Source organism: Lytechinus variegatus, chromosome 6 (assembly GCF_018143015.1).
Source record: "Lytechinus variegatus isolate NC3 chromosome 6, Lvar_3.0, whole genome shotgun sequence".
In the NCBI taxonomy this organism is placed as follows: Eukaryota; Metazoa; Echinodermata; class Echinoidea; order Temnopleuroida; family Toxopneustidae; genus Lytechinus; species Lytechinus variegatus.
Window position 1 is genome coordinate 12,923,522 of NC_054745.1, and position 20,957 is coordinate 12,944,478.

Genomic DNA, 20,957 nt, shown 5'->3' on the forward strand with positions numbered 1-20,957 from the left:
TTACAAAGGACCCTACCACATTGGTTGTAATCATGCTGAGACATGTGACCACAGGACACAGGCTTCTGAATATCAATTAACGAGTGCAATACACATCATGCATTTAAGCATGATACTAAGGGTGTTGCAGGAAAATATTTGCAATCAATTGCAAATTTGGGTTGCTAATTTAAAATTGATATATCAATTGTAACTACAACAATTTTTTTTTTTCAAAAATAAATCCAATAATGAAGTACGAATATGCAATTAACTGCCAGACTATCTTCTTGATCGAGGGACCCAAATTGATTGCAAGTTTCTCGCAACACTGCCTAAATTACACTTAACTCTTCATGAAACAGACACAATCTGATAATGCACAGGCAAATTAGCGAGATTAACATACACATGGATAACTACAAGTCGTTTTAATTTTACCTGCACCAAACATGTGATACCAAAAGGTGAAACATCCGGTGGGCGTGGCCGAGAATACTTCAGAGACCAATCTCGCTTTCTCATTGGTTGCAGAGTTGGATGTCTCAATGTAGATATAATGACCTGCAAGCAAACAAATGGTTGATACTTCAAGTATACCATAACTCTATGTGAAATTATGCTAAAGTCCTTTGTAGTCATTTTCTAAATCCGCCTATAAAGATTCATTTTCTAATCTGCTTTGAAAATATTGAAAATTTATCACTCTATTTGAAATATAATAAAGTCAGATGTAAAAACCATTTTCTAAATGTGTCTAAGAATATGGAAAAAAAGAAAACATTAAAATTTTGCTTATACTTGTATAATGTATCTTCATGATGTTTACTAGTCTAACTTTCTTGCTTTCATTGAAATTCATATTGAGGCCACCGTTAATTTCCAGATAAACGGCTAATCAGACAATTACGTTTATATTAAGGATTATTGTGTATATTGTATTATGCAAACTGATTTTTAGTATGTATTGTAGAAAAATATAATTTGTTTGATTCTCACACTATAAAACATATTTGGAAAATTCTGAGGCCTTGCAAATTTTTCTACCTTTAATTTGATTTACTTGAGAGATTGTGTGAGGGTGAGTGTGTAAAATGTGTCGGCGATGTGGAGGGTTGAGTTTGCATGGGTGCCTGTGTGTGTGTTAGTGTTAGTGTGCAATGGGATATGGACTACCTTGAATTGTTCCGAGGGTGTGGTCAAAAGGAGGTCCTGTGCTGTCACTGGGCGTGGCTCCAGAGTGAAGTAGCCAATCGAAATCATCGTTAACATCATTTGTCCACCCACAATGAAGACTCTCAAATGTACAGTATCCTGTAAATTCAATTTGCAAGGATACTTAGATATTTACTTTCAACCCTTTGAATAATGTGATGAGCAAATCTGCCAATTAATTCGTCTCCCATTTATAATCTAAGCTGCTAGTAATATATCATGTCATGCAAATTATATTTATTTTAGATAATGACCTACTAGAGACTAGTTCTAGTGACCGGTTAAGGCCTTGAGATGAAAGTGATTTATCAGGATCGTCATCATTATTTCATAAAAACGTATAATACATGCATCATTTCGCTGAGCTAAAAGAATAATTACACAAATTTGTTACCTTTGAAACAGAGAAAACAACCTTGGTTGTGCCTCAGGTATATTAGAACTGTTCTTGGTACCTTGTGTGTATAATCCTTACTAATGCCCTCGATGATGTGTAATAATTGTACCATTGACTTCATTTTTTAAGGAGTTCATACCTGGTGGTGGGCAGGACCCAAACTCGATGTTGATCTCATCAAGCGCCATGGCTGTTCCATACACTGAGCTCAGGGATCCAACAAATACAATCTATGGTAAAATAAAGGTAACATAAAAAATGAAATCTGAGAAAATTGTGACGTCCTACTGAGAGGATGTTTGTGCTGTTATTTATATAAATAGCATAAATAGCATTAGCAAAACATTTTCATTTCTTGTGAAATAGAATTATTGACTTTCAAAGTTTCATATTACTTTACATTGTGATGCACTCAACCCAGGTGAGGTGAATGGGAACTCGCCAGGATTAATTCCTTGAATGCACCAAGCACCTTTAGCAGCTGGAGCTACAGCTGGGGTAATATATAGTGCGCTATTGAATAGGAAACTAGATAAATCGGTGCCTCATAAATGCTACATATTATTATTTATAAAAATGCATTCGCATATGAATAAGCAATAAGTGGTCTAATGATGTCACATTACCATATCCTTTCTTATTACACAAAACAATTGTTTCATGATTTCATACGTGTTTAATATATACTCATCTTTGGAGGACAAATTTTTTATTCAAAGTTACATACATTTCAAACACAACATACATATGAATAAACATCAATTAATGGATAAAAAAAATTTGTATTTTTCATTTCAAAATCATCAAATTATGCTCATTCTTTATGGTTTTTCTTTTTTATTTTAAAGAAAAAGATTCTACCTCAACATTATCTCCAGTAATGGTACCGCTACCATATGCCCATCCACCCATGGCATTGATGGGCGTGGTCCATAGGGGTGCAGAAAAGACCCCATTCTCTCGTGAATGGAGCCGGATGTACCCATAGCCATCGTGATAGTACCAGAACTGCACGCAGTAATCAGAAGAGGAGAGGTTGTAGGCGGGGCTAATGATCCTTGCCTCGTCACCATCGCTGTGTGGCAATAGTGTGTTCACATAGATGAAATTACCTGTAAAGTTTCAAGATTAAAGACAAAAGAATATAGTTGAAGTACACAGTGACCTTGAAACTGTAAAACTAAGATTAATTGTCACAGCTTCATCACCACAGATCAGTAATCCTGGGTTTTACGGAACTAAATTATTTGCACACTAAAGTGGTCGCTAACTTCACCGCCACTCAACTCATCCCAGCTTATCACACTGTTAAATAATTGATGAATAGCCTGGCCCCTATTCCTGTGAGTGCCTGCACCCCAACCCTTCCCCCTCCTCTCTTGGTAGAGAGTTGGGGTCAGGGAAGGGTTATCAATATTAAATGACAGTGTGATATAGGTTTGGTGATGTTAGCAGTCATGTGCTTATGGTTGGAAATAATGTAGTCCACCAAAACCCAGGATTATCTAACTCTGGTACTAGGTATATACCTCTGTAAAATAATGGAATACAAACACACTGAAGATCACCAACACAGATAAGCACTTGTGGGACAATGTATATTATCTTATCATTAGTTGGAAAAAGACCAGACATTTGGATTTAATGTCATCATTTAGCTAACTTCTTCCAAGATCCTTGATGGAGAAATAATTACCGTTTGCGGTGTTTGAACTCTTATCAACCGGAATGGTTGGATAAGATGATCCGGTTCCTCTGGTCCAGTCTAAACCATCATCAGTACTGTCTTGCTGCCAACCGCATAAATCTTGTTCAAATGTACATTGTTCTGTATTAAAAAGGTATGGAGCATATCTTATTGATGATTGTTAGGATCAGGCAGGAAATTAATGTTTGGATAATGACATGAAATTTTTTCCCCTTGTATAAAAATGTCTTATATGTAATAATGAAATATCACATATTGTCATGACAATTTGTGGTAATCTCTAAAAAGAGCATCAGAAAGATTTATGTCAGAGTATTGCAGTGTGTATATCAGAAAGCGATGATGTTCGATTCGAATCAAACTCTGAACTCAGTTTGATATAAAATAGTGTGATTAATTGGACATTGCAAGAAACTTATGCTCTGTTCCAAAATCAAGGGACAGTAAAAATTTTTTTTTTAAATAAGGCAAACTTATACATTCAGTTCCAAAATCAAGGGACAGTAAAATAAAATAAAAAAAATAAGGGCAAGCCCTTTGATTTATTGAAAATGTGTGATAAATTTGCATTAAATTGAAAGTATACATGCTTGATTTCAATGGGAAATACTAATGGTATTTTATGGTAAGATATGTTAAAGATATATTCTCCAGGTAGAATTCAATATAGATGCATATAGACCTTTATGTATAGATAAAAAAATAAAAACACTCACTTTGTTGGGGACATGAAGAAGAGGAATCAAATAAGATGTCATCCAATGCGATGTCACTTTGGAAGTCTGATCCTCTAACTGCCTCAAAGATTAACTACATATGACACAAAAGTATGAAAAGGAAATCATTGACAAAGTGGAATTTTTTAATATAAATGATGAAATGTCAGGGGTTGGCTGCAGGGACATAATCAGGGGAGCGTTTCATGAAAGGATTTGTCAGAGGTTTTATCCGACAAGTCCCATTTTATCCGACAGTTATCATTGTCAAAGGCAGCTCAGGATTTATTCAAGAACAATATCAAACTTTGTTTCTTCGCCGGTAAATGGAGAACAAGTTCTGGAGTTCCATATGCCTTTTCTTCGGTGGAATAGACTTGAATCTATACTTCTGTGGAACAGACAGTGACCTTGATTGTATATTATGTGTATATATTGTTTACTGTATATAATGTTATTTTTTCTTTTCTCATTCTACATATCATGATGATGTGTCAACTTCTGAATTTATACTTTTATAACATCTTGACAAAAATCTTCAATGATGTAAACTTCTCCTTTTTTCCCTTCTTTCCATCCTACTCCTTCTATTTCTCTCTCTCTCCCTATTCTTTCCTATATACTTACCTCCTGACTCCTATGCTACTGTTATAAAGGGAATATGCAAACTTTGCTTTAATTCTGGCAGGAGAGACTAGATTGCTCCACTATTTAATTGAACCAATCCCTTTGTCACCTCGTTCACGGCTACACTTATTATACGTTAAATGTTTTTATCATGTGTTTTTGTTTGTCTGGGTATCTGCAGCTCTGAATTCCCTAAAAACATATACCATATATTTCTGCTACTTACATATGTTCAATATTATTTGGTACGGTACATGTGTGTCGTATTTACCATGATGTTTATGTACACTGAGATATATACATCCTTACACACACATGATGAGTTTGTGTAACATTCTTCCTTTTTTAGCATTGGATAATGATTTTTATTCAGCTTTCCAAACTTATTATTATTATATAATAATAATAACATAATAATTATATGTTCATAAAAAACAACCAGTTGCATGACTATCCAACACGCCAAGCATTTTCATTTCATATTCCAAAAACCAGAACAAAATTTGCCCACAATTCTATTATTTATTCAGGTCCCAAATATTGGAATTCTCTCAATATCGATATAAAAAGATCTGTTAGCTTAACTGCATTTAAAAGAAAATTGAAAACGTCTCTTTTGAGAAAATATTACTCCTCGTAGAACCCAACTGTAAGCTTTAAATACACAATATATATTCATCTATTTGTACTCAATTGCGTATTACTTTTAAGACGGTCAGAGAGTGGATTGGGCACCTGGTAGCCAGGGAAACTCTTTAAAACCACATACCTCTTCTAAGTTTTTCTTAGGTCCTTTGATACTTTTTCTCTCCTAGCAACTATCAAGTTTTTTTCTTTTCCTCGTCTGCCAGGTGCTCCATCCCCTCACTATGTCCGTATGTTTACCATTGTAATGAATTACATGTATTCATATTTACAGCTGCAGATACCCTTACAAAGGACCCGTCTACTATTTCACTGGCATACGATCAATTCTGTCAAATTATTTTACGTCATGCTTAAACGTCGCAATCGTGAATAGCAATATAATAGATGGGTCTTCTTTATTTTATGTCTTGTTTTGTCCTCCTTGTCTTGTCTAGTAACCTGTGTGCCCCTGTTCTTTGTAACGTTCTCTGCTTTCGTCCTTGTCCAGTTTCTGTAACTTTCTCCGAGCTCAGCTCTATTTTTTTATAATTATTTGTAGCTATCAATGATTACACATAAATTATTTGTTAAGGGCCTATCCACAACAAGCTTCTGCTTTACTTTAGGTCCATCCACTTAGAATCTGCTTTTATATTGTAATTATGCATACTATTTCGGAATGAGTTGTATGTTTTTCTTTGTATTTTGATTGATTTGTGGAAAATAAATGAAATGAAAAAAAGTAACAGTACCTGTCAGCCAATCAACATCAGAGAAAGATGTCAGATCTGACAACTTGTCGGATGAAAATGTTGATGAAACACTCCCGTTTTCCAATGCATAATGATTGCATATACAATACTAGTAATTCATAGGGGAGAATTCACTATAATGAAAACCTGTGGTAAATGATTTAAAAATGAATCCATGACAGCTCTTCATGGTATTAAAAAATAAATTGACTCGTGGTTAAAATTCTAAGGAATGTATTCACCAATCCCCTTGAAATCTAACAATAGATGTATTATTCTTTTGGAAACATTCACTCAAAAGTGGAAGTTGCATTTCACATTTCAGAAAGCCAAATTATGATGATAAAATGGATTCTCAAGGTTATGCCATGCCAACCAATGATGAGTTTCTTACCCACAATAAAATTGATAATTAGGAATATACGAGTTTGGTCTGTAAAGAGTGGAAAGGAGAATGGATCAGAGCCTTTAAAAGTGCTTTTGACTTTAAAGGTTATTCTTCTTTTAATTGCCAAGGTAAGTTGATTGTATCTTAGTGACAGAAGTGGAACTTGATCAAATAAAAAAAAAGGCCCACCTGATAGTTTTGACTTGATATCAAATCAAGCTGCTGATATATCCAAGAATTCCTTAGGGTACCGTCCTGTCTCCACACCAAAGTGGTTGTGCCATCGAAGATGTTGTAAAGATACAGGTTCAGCGCTCCCATTGTTGTACCGTACATATGGATCCAGAATTGGAGACACGCTCCTGTAGGCGTGGCGGGTATCTCCAACGATCTTACTCGCGCTGTACTACCCAAAACTCCACTTGATGCCTCAAAGTATATGTAATATCCTGCATGGGATGTGAAAGAAAGGTTATTCTTCATGAGAAGCAGAATATAACATTTTCAGCAGGTCAAAGTCTGAGATGAGTAAAATGTAGACATTTATTTCCTACATTTTCTATCAGATCAATATAAAGGCCTTCATCATAATACCAATCATAATCTTAACGTAAGCATGTGTCAGTTCTCAGGAGAAAGAGAAAAAAAAAATTGTTGGGGATGAACATTGTCCCCATAAGTTTTGTTAAAATGCTACTTTCGGAAAGGCTCTTTTAAACAAACAATAAGATACGGACAGTGGAAGGACTTGATCAAAGTTCTCCAAAAACTTTTTCGAAGAGACAATGTTTTATGCTTTCACTTTTATCTTTCCTTAATCATTGACAGTTGTCACCATTACCAAATTGATAGGTAAATTATAGATAGGCACATAATCATGACAACAGTAAATTTATGTTTTTGTAATATATTTTGTATAAATCTAAAATGGAAAAGAATGAAATGTCAAATATTAAATCCCAAGAAATAAGGGTACTTTTTATAAAATTTGTTTTGATAAGGTGGTTGTCAGCATTAAATAGAATTTTATGAACAATCCAAATCAGAAGGTAACAAAGTAAAAAGCATAATAAGAAGCACATAATAATTATCATTATCTAAAGAAATTAATTCTTTTAAGGGTTGCTCACCTGTGCCGGTCGTATGATCACTTGTCGGCCCGGTAGATGCGGACGACGTCGAACCTGCATATCTTGTCCAGTCGTAATCATCATTGGTTTCCTGCACCCATCCACATAGGGACATTTCAAAGTCACAGGTAACCGTGTCATAGAGGGTTGGGTCGGCTTTGCTCGGGAACACTAGATTGAAAATTATTGGAATAATATGAATGAAAGAATTGAGTGGCTGACAAGATTACACACAGAAACCTTATGGCAGTATGAATATTCTCTATCTGAATGAAAAATATACAAGCAAATGGGAGAATAGGAAGGAAGAACTTTAAATGTTATCCAACATTAAAGTCTACTTTTCTAAAATAATTATAATGAATAACAACTGAATAATAATAACAATAGAATACCTGAAAACGACAATGATGAGGAACTTTTTTTTGTTTGGGGGATGGGCAGGTGGAATAAGGAAATTTATAAAATATTCATGCTTATAACATGACACATTATACTTTAGAATTTAAAATTGATATCATGTTGTGCGTTAAAAGCAGTAGTTAGAACTTTTGGATAGAATTTTGAGGGGAGAAGGGTATAAGTAAATGGTAAAAAACACATAATTTAATATGTTTACCTGGGCACACTTGATCCTGAACAGTGATGTCATCAATCGCTATATCACCATAGTAACTTATCCCGGTTGATGCCTCAATGATGATCTGAAAAAAAACATAGATTGATGCAGAAAAATATCAAGCAATAATAATAATACCAACATGCTTACATCACTGCCAAATGCGTCCCAATGCATTTCACTAGCTGCCGAATAGCGCTCAGTAAGATATTAGCTTTTTGCAACATAGTGGCAATTGAAGCAATAAATTCCTGCCAGGTACCAATTTACATTACCTGGGTTGATTGCAGCACAATTTTGATTAATTTCTTGCCAAAGGAAATGACGCCATGGCTGGGATTCAAACGCACGACCCTCTGTTTCAAAGTCTGAAGACTAATCAACTGGGCCACAACGCTCCAGTAAAGTACTCCATAAATGCACTTGAAATAATTTTTGAATGTGATTAAATATAAAGATGACAATGGATACAAGAAAAGTTTACAATAAGACAAAAAATAAGGGTATTATTTGAATTATAGGACCATCAAACAATATAAAACAAATCAAATAAAGGAATTCGGAAAGGTTGAAGGTTTCTTGTAAATAGGTATTGTTGTGATAATAAAAGTAATATATACTGTAATAAATATTATATGTTGTCCAGGAATATTAAAGCATGAATACAAAAGAGCTGGTATTGTGTTGCATGGAGGTGTTTTGTAATCGCAACAGATGAGTTTCCACGTGATTGGAATAGAAGTGTCTAACAATTATGGAATTTCATTCATAAACACAAAAAATTATTTTATTCTCTCAAAATTTGCTCTGGTATCCGTTTTTCTTTTCCACAATCCATCAAAGAAATTAGACAAAAATCTTGCTTAGGATGGGCTATAAGTGACGAATGTATTACATATGTATTACTAAAATATAATTCAAAAACTCTATTGCCATGTATAAAGTAACAAATGGTATGAAAAATGACATTAATCAAAATCTTCAACACAAAAGCAATTAGAAATTTGCAAAATGTGTTGAAAATAATGATTGCTACAACTGAAAATACTAATAACGTTGACTGCTTTAAAAGAGAAGGCCGTACCAGTTGGTATATGGGGTTTTGTATATATATATATATAGTAATGTACTGAGTGTTAGATACAGATAAAGAGACAAAAGAGTATATCTTTGCGAGGGATTGCATTCAGTTCCAACAAAAAGTTGGATAATACTATGGTATGAAATATATAAAATAACGGTAAATGTAAATATACACCTCAATGAATGAAACCCTTACCACCACCAATGGATCATGAGAAGTAGGAGTTGGCTGCATAAGTAAAATAAACAATCATAAGAACATTTACATATTGTTTTACATTGCTTGTGTTTTTTCTATCATTGAACAATTTTTTCAAACTCAGTCACAAAAGTGATCCACTCATTTTTACACAAACAAGACAATGCTAACAAACAGTGTAGAGGCATAAAAATCTTGACTCCATTATTATTCTATTGGACCTTGTTAAATACGATTCGAATTTTACTGAAGAAAGATACATTTTGATTGGTTAATTTATGGCAACTAACTCACAAATAAAAGCTTCCATTGGGTTTTTAATAACTGTACTTTGTATTTTTGTACAATGTAAATTTTGTTGAAATTAAAATGAAAAAGAATAAATATAATCAATGAATTTACAAGAAGTATTTCCCCGTCAAGTGAAGCTTATAGAGTTTCCACAAAAAAAAACAAACAAAAACAGCAAAGCAACAATTACACTTACTGTCATACCGTCCCCATTCATGACCGAAAACTTCCCTTCCAACCAGCCATTCTGATCGGTTGTCTGCTGACCGGATAACCGCCACTTGTAATCCTCGGACCCGGATAGCGCATCGACTACCCGGATATTGAGCTCCCCGACTGTGGAGCCATACATATGGTACCAGAAGGAGATGCAGGAGCCGGTAGTAGAAGGGAAGATGGAGCTGATAAGACGGGCCTTGGCTCCAACGCCTACCGAGCTTGCTTCGATGTACATGTAAAAGCCTAAGTTTTAGGATGATAATTAATTATGCCAGCTGCTTAATTTTTGACATATTAACATAATTATTCTGCAATTATCACTTCTTTATATATGATGAACATTAAAAGGCACCCTTCCGAAATCTGATAAAAACTGAAATGATGATCAAATTAACAGAGAGAGTGATCCTACCAGCTGTCATACATCAAAGAAACACAGAAAATTTGACCACCTCAAAATCTAGTCAAACAAATATGATAAATTTACTATCATTATTGAGATAAAATAATTACAAAGACTGGTCTTCTGAAAGGCTAAAACTAAAATGTATGGGAGTAACGTTATGTAATCTCATGACATCAGAGGACTGTGAATGATAAAAATTCTTGAAAAGCAAGAACATGCCATACCAGGCCATACTAAGAAGCTCTTATTAAAGTCATATTACATCTTGGTAAGCTTAGTTTAAGCTTACCAAGATGTAATATGACTTTATTTTTGTAGTGTGGACAGAATCATATCTGGATGTATACGATGAAGGGCCCTCCTGGGCATCAATGCATCGGGCAGAGTGAGGATTGGAAGGTTCTGTCAATGGCCTTCTTGAATGAGCTAGTCAATGTTGAGTCGATGACAGCGTCGTTTAGGTGATTCCACTCAATAATAGTGGATGGCTCAATAATAGTGGATATTCCTTTCCATGTAAACTTCTTAATTCAATTCACAGTCGGGTTGTCATGGGTTCATCCTCTTTGACTGTCATTTTTTTATCGAATGAATTTGACTGACCTTCCCGCACATTTACGTGAATCCTGTGTTTAAAAAATACCCCACCAGCTTATAACACAGGAACCCCATTGCCCTGCGTGTTATGTCAATGGGAGGTCAGGTGGGGAATCTGAAACCCCAATTTCAGATTTTGGGAGAGCTTCAATTCTCTCGTTTAAACTGGGGTGGGGTTCATTTGACTGCTGATAAGGCCTTGCGTCTAAGGCTGCGTTTATGCGACCTCGACCCAGAATCATGATTTGAATCACAATTTGAATCATGATTCAAAACAGCAGCATGAATCACGATCCGACAGAATCAGCGTTTATACGACCATCTTTCTAACGCTGTTTCTCCCTGAATTCGGGCCGATCCAGTGCGCATCACAGTGCGCAGTTTGACCCAGGAAGTATAGGTCAACATTTTCGCACGTGTTTCTAACTTCACGTCGGCTGCTAGATTTTTGCTGCCGCCGGAGCTAACGAGCAAACGTTTGTGCAAGTGCAACGCTTACTCGGCTTCCGAAAAATAAATCTTTTACTTCCAGAATTCCGTGTATTGTACCTCATATTGTTTTTGATCGGGAACCAGAAGGGGTCATTATCCTCCCTCCCACCTCCCGATCGATTTTTCTTGTCTATGATGGTCCTGTACTGGGCACGAATTCTGTTAATTTTGTCTCGATAGGCGGTGCCACATCTCCGTTGAAATCCCTCCCTCGCAAGCGCCGCTGAAAGGGATCGTCTTATTTCTGTGAATCCCGGTAAGGGATGCTTGTGCTTCAGGCTGAGCCCAAAGCACAAGCAGAGCCCTGAGTTAATTCATCGTCGATCAGTCCAATTTGTGCCTTTGGAACTTGAAGAAATGATTGATGAAAACAATGAAATATACAAATGACGCTACAGTACAACCCCGGGGGTACAATACACAGAATGATAATTCCTAAATGCTGGCAATACTGCTACACGAAAATTAACCTGCACGAAACACAGCGCGCGCCTTTGAGTCGAACCCGGAAGAAGCACGACACAATGACGTCATAGAATCATGATTCAAATCACGATATCGTTTATACGACCTTTTTCGTTCGTGATTCTACAGAAACGTCTTTCCAAACGCCCCTTTTTTCGTGTTTCATGTTTGTGATTCTAATCATGATTATATTCAATTTCGACTAAACGCAATCGTGATTCTGCAGAATCGTGATTTGAATCATGATTCTAATCATGATTCTAGGGTAAAAAAGTGTCGAATAAACGCACCCTAAGCATAATAGGTCCATGGTGTAAGTCAATGGGAACTCAAGTGGGGTATTGACACCCCATTTTCAGTTTTTGGGGAAAGTTAAGTTTTTCTCGTTTAAACTGGGGTGGGGTCGACTGCAGCTGCTGATAAGAGCTGAACAAACACCTCGCTGGAAACCACAACATCTCTCTCTTCCTCTCTCTCTCCCTCTGCCTGGCCGTATGAAGGTCACTTCTCCTTGGGGGAAAGGTGGATTATCTGGGAGAGTGTGTGGTTGTTTACTTAAGGATTACCATTCCTGCTGATATCGGGATGGGGGGGGGGGCAATGAGAGAAGCTTGGAATTTGAAATTGGGGTGTCAGAGGAGATCTGTTTTTAAACACAAATTTTCGTAATGATGTTTAAGCAATGTAGTCTTTGCTTAGAAGAATAAGTGATCTCACTCGAAATGAAGTGAATACATACCTTGAGCATTGCCTAAGGTATGGTCTGCTATAGGTCCAGTCCCTGTGGTCGGGGAAGCCCCACTCTGTCGGATCCAGTCAAAATCATCTCCTGTCAGTGTATTGCTCCATAGACACAAACCCGATTCAAAATCACAGGAAACTACATGGAAAAAGAAACAGAAACAAAGACCCGTTAGTAGTCGAGATATTATCATGATAATTTTGTGAAATAACTACGAGGTGCATTTAAGTTATATGCATATGACCTGTACTTAAATATTGTCTTTCAGAAAATATGGAATTAAAACAAAATAAAGACTCCATGAAAGAGCCATCTTCTAAGCTTTTCATAATGATCTCAACAAACCAAAAATGTTACACTCTGATATCAAGTAACTTACACAACTGACTAGAAAAGAGCAATGTGTTTTATTTTGCATCAGACCTCTCCTGTTTTGTAATGATATATCGCTATAACTACTTCTGAGTTCACTATTCTAGTTTATTGGTTTGGAAGACATTTTAAAGCCGCCAAACTGATTAAAAAAGTATGAGCACAATAAAAATAAATCTTAATAATTCATGTTGTAAAGTATTCTTTCAATTAAATCAAAATCAATGCAATAAATCGCAGCTAGTGTAAACTAAAGAATATCAAAGGAGAAAATTACATTCAAATCTGCAATGACGATTTTCAAGAAAAAAAAACCAGGTCCCACTGGGATTTGAACTCAGATCGCTGGATTCAAAGTCCAGAGTGCTAATTACACCATGGGGCCTCTCATGGGGGGTCCCAGGAACTAAGAAACACACAATTTAGTTACAGGACTTTTTTCTTCTTTTCAATGGCCACAACAATCATTCTTTAGATTTGAAAACATTACACGAACAATAGAATGTTCACAGCCCCAAGACCTTGCTGTAATAGAATCTGATCATGAATGAATAGGAAATATTCACTACATAAGCTTCATACATAGTTGTTGCTACATGTAAGTACACCAAGTTGTGGCAAGCTCCATGAATATCTTTGTTTATTGTCCTTTGCAGGCATTATCAAATGCTCATGCATACTTTCGAGATTCAGAGACGCCAAGTTAAAAAAAAATGTAATGCGTGAGATTTTCATGACTCGACGTCTCTGTGCGCGCGCGGCCAGTACTTACACCCGTACGTTGCGAAAAGGTGCGCGCGCGTTGCGCGCGCGCATGAGATATGGGCTTCAAAACCATGCGATGCACGCACGCTATTCATCGTATCACGTACTAGCTGTGCGCTGACTGCACTTTTGATTCGTCTCGCGTGCCGGGCTAGCATATAGACGCGAAGGCGGTCGGCCAGTCGTATAATCTGGCGAATAATGCTACTTTTTCTCTTTTTTTTCTGTCGGGTCCCGATGTGTGAGAAAAATGGGTGCCATGCGTGAGATCGTGAGACGGACCCTGAATGCGTGAGTCTCACGCACAATGCATGAGACTTGGTAGCTCTGGAGATTCAATAGACAAGGGATGCCCTTGACAACTCAAGGCATTTTCATACATACCAAGAAGAACAATAAGCAGTGATAGCAAACTAAATTCCTTTCAATCTTACAAATTCAATCTTATATTCAATCTTTATTCCAAGGATTATTTAGTTACGAGGATTTCAAGAAAGCAATTCGTCTTTATAGATTTTAATTGAACAATGCGTTACCTTCTTTGGTAATTTGTCCTGATAACAAACACCAATGGCCCCATGGTGTAATGGTTAGCACTCTGGACTTTGAATCCAGCGATCCGAGTTCAAATCCCGGTGGGACCTGCTTTTTTTTCACTCTGCTTCTGGCCTTGATGGAGTATGTGCAAAATTAATTTCTCTTGGTAAATCTGTCTTTTTCAACTGGTTGACATAAGGCATTGGAAATATTTTTTAATATGAAATCCAGATTAAGGTCATACATATTTGTTATATGTTGCTGAAAACGAATGCTATTTAGTTACAATATGCGTAATATAAATACCCTATATTACCCTAAAATACCCTATATTGTTATTATTACAATAAATCACATAAAAAAATACCTGAATTTTCGCAAGGCCCATCTTTGTAATCGATATCATCTATCGCGATATCTCCCAGCTCGCCTGATCCGACAGTTCCTTCAAAGACCACGTGATAAGGAATGGATGATGTTACTGTAACTTGCTGTCCATACCAAGCGTTGCCTAGGTTACCAGCTGTTGACCAAAGGGAAGTAGTAAGGTCCGATTGCAACTATGAAATAAACGTGGGAAGAGAAAGTATCGTACACTGAATTACTTTCTGATTGAGATACATGTAGCTTGCAATTTTGATTTTTAAAGGACAAGTCCACCCCAATAAAAAGTTGGTTTGAATAAAAAGAGAAAAATCCAACAAGCACAATGCTGAAAATTTCATCAAAATCAGTTGTAAAATAAGAAAGTGATGACATTTTAAAATTTTGCTTCATTTCAAAAACAGTTATATGCACATCCTGGTCGTTATGCAAATGAGCACTATTTCTTTTGTATTTCATTATATGAAATATGAAAAATTCTAATTTTCTCCTCATCGTCATGTGAAACAAAAGTTTATTCCTCCCTGAAAATGTGCAATTACCATTATTTTAACAGTTTGTGGTTAAATCAAGTTTGTCCCAATTGTCAAATCTGGAAATATTGTATAAAACAATAACAAACAAAAGACAAAGTGAGTGAGTGACATCATCGACTCTCTCATTTGCACATCAATGAGTTGTGCATATAACTGTTTTGTGAAAAATAAGCAAAACTTTAAAAAAATTCTCTATCCATTGTAATCAACAATTTTCTGGGTTGGACTTGACCTTTAAGGTTAATTTTACCATAAATGAAAAAAAATCATTCAGTAGGATTATACAGAATTGATTATTTAGATATATATCTCTAATAGCCAATTAAATCAAAGAATGGGCATAAACTGTGGTTAAAATATAATAATTAACTCTTTGCCCGCTTTGTTCGACTAGAGTCACTTACAGCAGACTGCTAACTTCGACTCAAATCACATTCTGTTCACAAGACCCACAGAGTGCATTAATTCTATTGTTCATACACATGTACACAATATTGTACATAATACGGTTTACCTTAAAATCTAGAGTATAAACATCTGCTCCATACATATTGTAGTAGAATGTCCAACAGGTAACCCCGGATCGTTCAGGGGTGAATGTAGGTCCTATAAGCCTTGCTGTGTCTCCAAGACTCCTATTCGTCGCATCAATGTACATGTACTTTCCTAAGATATCAAGAAACAGCGGAAGAAGGTGATATTGACAGGATGAGAAGTTTGAAATCAAATCCTTATTTAGTGTAGATTTAAACCAGTGTTTGATTATCAGAATACCTTCAGGTATGGTTTAGGGGTAATCTACTAAAAAAATGAATGTAGGGAACCATATGTTTGTGGAAAAAGAGTACAATTATGCCAAAATTGAAATTTTATGAAAGCTGAGCTAAAATATATAATGGATATTGTAAATCACAATGGTAAGTAATCTGGAGAGGGAGGGGAAGGGGGGGATCAGAATGCATACATTTTACTTTTTTGATATTGTGTCTATAAGGAAGTAATAAGGTGTTGTGGAAAGTTATTTTATTGACTTGAAATGTTCTGTTTGATACATTATAATCAACATCATTCTGGTATTTCAGAGCCACTGGAAGATCAATTTCATTGTTAGAATTAATAAAATAATATTGAATCTTGAAGTGACGTAACAGCATCGCCAGTGACACTGTAAAGTGTTGATGCCCTCTCCGCTTGCTGTCTTTAATCTTGAACCTTGAAAGTAAGCAATGACCTACCATAAACTGTACCATAGGTAGCATCTACATCCGGGCCGGTTCCGATCGTGTCCGTACTACCATCACCCCATAACCAATCAAAATCATCCGTATCATCTTGTGTGTACTGACATAGGTCAGGGGACTGGAAGTCACACGCATGGGCGGCTGAAAAGGGGAGAAGTGTGACGAATTTTACACTCAGAATGTGCATTTTGTTTATCATTACATCTTATTTTACTTATATTCAGAAGCTTCAGAATGCAGCTGCTCGCATCGTCACCTTGTCAATTTAACGCTCATATCACTCCCATCTTGAATTCACTGCACTGGCTCCCTATCAAAAAATCGGATTATCTTTAAGATTTTGTTGCTCGCTATTCATAGTATTCTTGGATCAGCACCACAATACAGTCTTTCATTTATCAATTACTACAGACCAAGCATGTATTTACGCTCATCCACTTCTGCCTTCCTTGTTATTCCAAAAGTTTCAAAAACCTGGGGGAAAGATCGTTTGCTTTTGCATGCCCCACTTTGTGGAATAGCCTTCCTGAAGACATAAAAATATGTAACTCTGTCGAAACTTTCAAAAATCTTCTTAAAACTTTTTTTTATTTAACTCTTAGCTCTTTATGTGCCTTGAGCACTCTACAGAGTGGATTTGGCTCTTTATAAGTCACATTTGATCTTGTTGTGTGGCCATGATTTTTATTCATATTTCATCCACACCACATTTCAAAATCGTTTCCTCTTGAAATATGCAAATGATTGAATACGAGTTTATTTTTAAGGCTGCAACAAATACCCGACTATCTATACTTTTCGTAATTGCTGACGAGTCAATGAGATATTGCAAATATTTGTTTTTTTATTATGTTTGTTTTATTATCTTGTGTTTTATTGCAACGTGATGTTAAACCCCACATAGCAGCGTTAATTGTCGTGAATAATTGCATATCATAAAGTACTCGTTAGTACACCCATTAAAATTGAAAGAAAAATGGTTGTCCAAATGGGCAATGACTGTATATACATGTAGATTACATACTCATTAAGTTTTTGTTTCCTTTAATCCCACCATCATGCAAACAAAAGTTGTGTCAGTAATGTTAACTATTTACAAGTTCAAATGTTACTTCAACATTTCCCCCAAAAAATTGCAAGATGAAACTATAATATCAAAAACCCCCCACAAAACAATGCTGAATTAAAAAAAAACCGACTAGGATAAGTATAAACATGTGACTAGCTTATGACAATCTTTTAGAGGACAAAAGAAGTTAATCACATTAATAAATGCTTGACTATGTTCTTACGAAGCACATACATGTGTACAGATAAAGTGGTAGATGGTAGATGTAATACAGAGAAAATCAAATAAATGAAACAAATGAAAAAAGTTTAGTCACCTTTACAATCTCCTTCATAAAGGTCAAGGTCATCCAGGGCTATGTCACCTGTGAATGACGATCCACGCACTGCTTCATAAATTACCTGAAATAATAATGTTGATTTACTATTGTAAGCTACCCTGGTAGTTTTTATAACTGACTTATTTGTTTTATTAATGTTCACATGCAGTAATTTAAAATGTACAAAGGTTGAAATAAAAGATGGGTAGCACCTAAAAAAGCTTAGGCTTGTCTTGTAAGTTGCTCCTTTAGAAAAATTCATTTGCTCACATTAATCTTATACAAATGAATTAGAAGAAATATGACCCAGTATTGGAAACGTGAAATCAATCTTCATAAAATGAAAAAAGGAGAAATAGCTTTCCTTAAAAATATTAGATGGGAAAAAAACCCTGAAAAGGCACATATATGAAGTACAAAAGTTGAAATATATGTATCAAGTTTCGAGTAGAATCATGGTTGGCGCAAAAAAAATGTAGAACCTTTACTTTCTAGTTTTAGTTACTTACTTTCGTGCAAAAACAAAATTGTTCCAACAAATCATACCTAAGCATGATAAGGTAGCACACAATGAAAAATAACAATAAAAAAGAAGAAATATCGGATATCAAGATTCAAAGGAGACATATTTAAAGATAAATTTAGAATGGATGTCAACAAAATTAGATTTGGGGGCCTAAAATGTCTTTTTTGAAAAAGATTGTTTCATATCTTACCCTGAAAGCATAAGTATCTACAAAAGTTACAGATCCCCTAGTCCAGCTGTTTCCAAGGGATCCAGATCTGGTCCAAATAGGTAAACCGGCGGTTGATTGGTTGTTTTGAATGTAAACATTGAGTGAGCCGATGGTGGCGCCATACATGTGATACCAAAATTCGAGGCAGTATGAGCTTGGTGGTGCGAACGAACTGCGCAGGCGTGCAGCGTCCCCCTGCGCACCAGTGCTCGTCTCGATGAATAGATATGTACCAGTCACTGTTAAAGAAAGTATTGTTGGAGGCATCGTATTAGCAAAATCAAAACATTTAAACAACAATAGATTAACCTAATCACATATGAATAAATTCAGTTTAAAAAGGAATAAAATGGTCGCATTTTAGATTATAAATCAATTTTGAAAGTCAGAGGTAGAGGAACAAATCAAGAAAAAATAAAATACTAGTGTTCTCTACTCAATATGCAAATTCTTTTAATTGTAAACCTTGTACATGAGTGAATGGGGATTTATTATTGATACAACATTCAAGTGAATAAATTTGGTAAGTATAATGGTCATCAAATCACATATGTCCATACCCGTTTTAAAATAAAGGATTAAAAATGTTTTTTGTATAGCATGAAAAAACAACTATATTGTTAAAAAGGTCCTGATCGATGCTAAAGTGCAGTTCATATTTAGAAAAGTAATTGATAGCATAAAAAGAGGTCACATTGGAGAGCTCTTGACAAAGGCAAAAAGGACGGGATACCAGAGACAATTGATTGTTCATCCCAAAGGACTACCCTCTTTGTAAGCTCTTCCATTTTTTTCCCGAAAGTTCACCATATTTACCAAGACCCGTTGTATGATCTGCCGATGGTCCCGTTTCAACAGAGGGCGTTAATCCTTGATTGAAAGACCAATCAAGTTCATCATCACTAAGCTGCTCGTAGTTGCAAAGACCATCCTCAAACGAACATGACCATGGACGTTGTACTATGACAAATATGAAAATAAATTTTTGAAAATTAAATCATGTTTTTCATAATCATTCTTTTACCCAGAAAAACAAACGGCCAGAGTATGTCTAATGAAAGTTTTGTGATTGCTCGCTACATAGAACCACTACGTTGCTAATTTGACATGCCATCTAGACATGTTCGATTTTATCCTATGCCTCATCTGTTTTATTCCGAATGCACTGAAAGAAGAAAGCCAGTCTTCCAATCACCTGCAAAGAGAATCCCATTCTTGTGGGTATTAGGGAATAAGTACCTGTTCATAACTACCAGGTAGACAATTTATGACCTCAATCCACAAAAGAGATATTACATGGTAGTTTTTCAATAGTATTATTTCTCTAATGAAACTGGTGTTAGTTTGAAAATCTGGATATCATCAAATGACTAAAATCCATAACTCTAAACATAGAGGTATCACCAAGAAATGAAAAATTACATAATACGTAACAAAGAACAAAATGAAACATGAGTTCGTAAGTAAGGAGTATAACGCTACAAAATACCTCCACATGCTCCCTGAAACAAAGCAGTGTCGTCGATAGCGATGTCACCGATCCATGTTAGAGGATCGACCACTGCGCTGATGACGATCTGGTATTCGAGCACAGAAGATACGTTGAACTGCCCATATAGCCAGCCATCGCCGCGGTCGCCAGTCTCGTTGAATTGTTGAGTACGGGTGTGGGTCGATGGGGGCAAAAAGTCAAGCGTTGAACCGAGCAATGATGCTAAGCCTATGTACACAAAAACAAAAAATAAAACGGAAAGGATTTCTGACAATATATTATAGTGCGCCCAGCAACAAAATATTTTCGAAGATTTGCTCTTTCTTCACAATTGAATCCAAATAAGCGTTATTTATCTATTTATTGAATTTCCAATCAAGACCGGCAATGATATGCATAGCAAATTCAGACAGGATGAATTGCCATAACAGTAATAATAATTGGGCGCTGGTGAATGCCGGGAGAGAATAAATTCTACAGGTTCTAAAGAAGTAAATGATCTATGACCTACCATTTCCTCTAATGTGATACCAGAAGGTAAAGCAAGCCTCATCTACAGGATCAAACACCTCACTGAAAAGATCGGCTGTATCGCCAGTGACCATTGTCAGTGTGTCTGGGGTCGTATCTACAAACATGTAGAAACCTAGAATAGAAAGAAGTAAAACAAAGGTCAAGTGAATCTTGCACTGTCTAGAATAATCGAGAGGAAAAGAAGGTTTAGAAGAAGGAATGTGGCTGAAGTTTTTACCTACAGGGTACACAGATGAGGCAGATGGAGAAACAGAAAGACCAAGGAAGACGAAGAAAAAATTTGGAACTAGAAAAAGTGAGGCAGATGATGAAGATGATG

General features: G+C 35.8%; 1 protein-coding gene and 1 non-coding gene across 2 annotated transcripts in view; one reads left to right on the forward strand and one right to left on the reverse strand.

The window, feature by feature from the left end:
- LOC121416846 (MAM and LDL-receptor class A domain-containing protein 2-like) overlaps window positions 1-20,957 on the reverse strand; it is a 161,850-nt gene that overhangs the window by 52,401 nt on the left and 88,492 nt on the right. Inside the window, exons 56-75 of the mRNA XM_041610363.1 lie at window positions 20,616-20,750; window positions 20,102-20,332; window positions 19,429-19,572; window positions 18,592-18,851; window positions 17,873-17,957; window positions 16,482-16,628; window positions 15,761-15,912; window positions 14,694-14,886; window positions 12,650-12,790; window positions 9,928-10,193; window positions 9,438-9,470; window positions 8,159-8,243; window positions 7,540-7,710; window positions 6,599-6,858; window positions 4,016-4,109; window positions 3,288-3,419; window positions 2,453-2,703; window positions 1,731-1,821; window positions 1,156-1,293; window positions 421-543 (exon numbers count right to left, since the gene is read on the reverse strand). Coding sequence (XP_041466297.1) covers window positions 421-543; window positions 1,156-1,293; window positions 1,731-1,821; window positions 2,453-2,703; window positions 3,288-3,419; window positions 4,016-4,109; window positions 6,599-6,858; window positions 7,540-7,710; window positions 8,159-8,243; window positions 9,438-9,470; window positions 9,928-10,193; window positions 12,650-12,790; window positions 14,694-14,886; window positions 15,761-15,912; window positions 16,482-16,628; window positions 17,873-17,957; window positions 18,592-18,851; window positions 19,429-19,572; window positions 20,102-20,332; window positions 20,616-20,750 — 3,132 coding nt within the window. The remainder of the gene's footprint in view (window positions 1-420; window positions 544-1,155; window positions 1,294-1,730; window positions 1,822-2,452; window positions 2,704-3,287; window positions 3,420-4,015; window positions 4,110-6,598; window positions 6,859-7,539; window positions 7,711-8,158; window positions 8,244-9,437; window positions 9,471-9,927; window positions 10,194-12,649; window positions 12,791-14,693; window positions 14,887-15,760; window positions 15,913-16,481; window positions 16,629-17,872; window positions 17,958-18,591; window positions 18,852-19,428; window positions 19,573-20,101; window positions 20,333-20,615; window positions 20,751-20,957) is intronic.
- On the forward strand, window positions 14,362-14,433 carry TRNAQ-UUG. Its single transcript has one exon. It is a non-coding gene; the product is annotated as a tRNA-Gln (tRNA).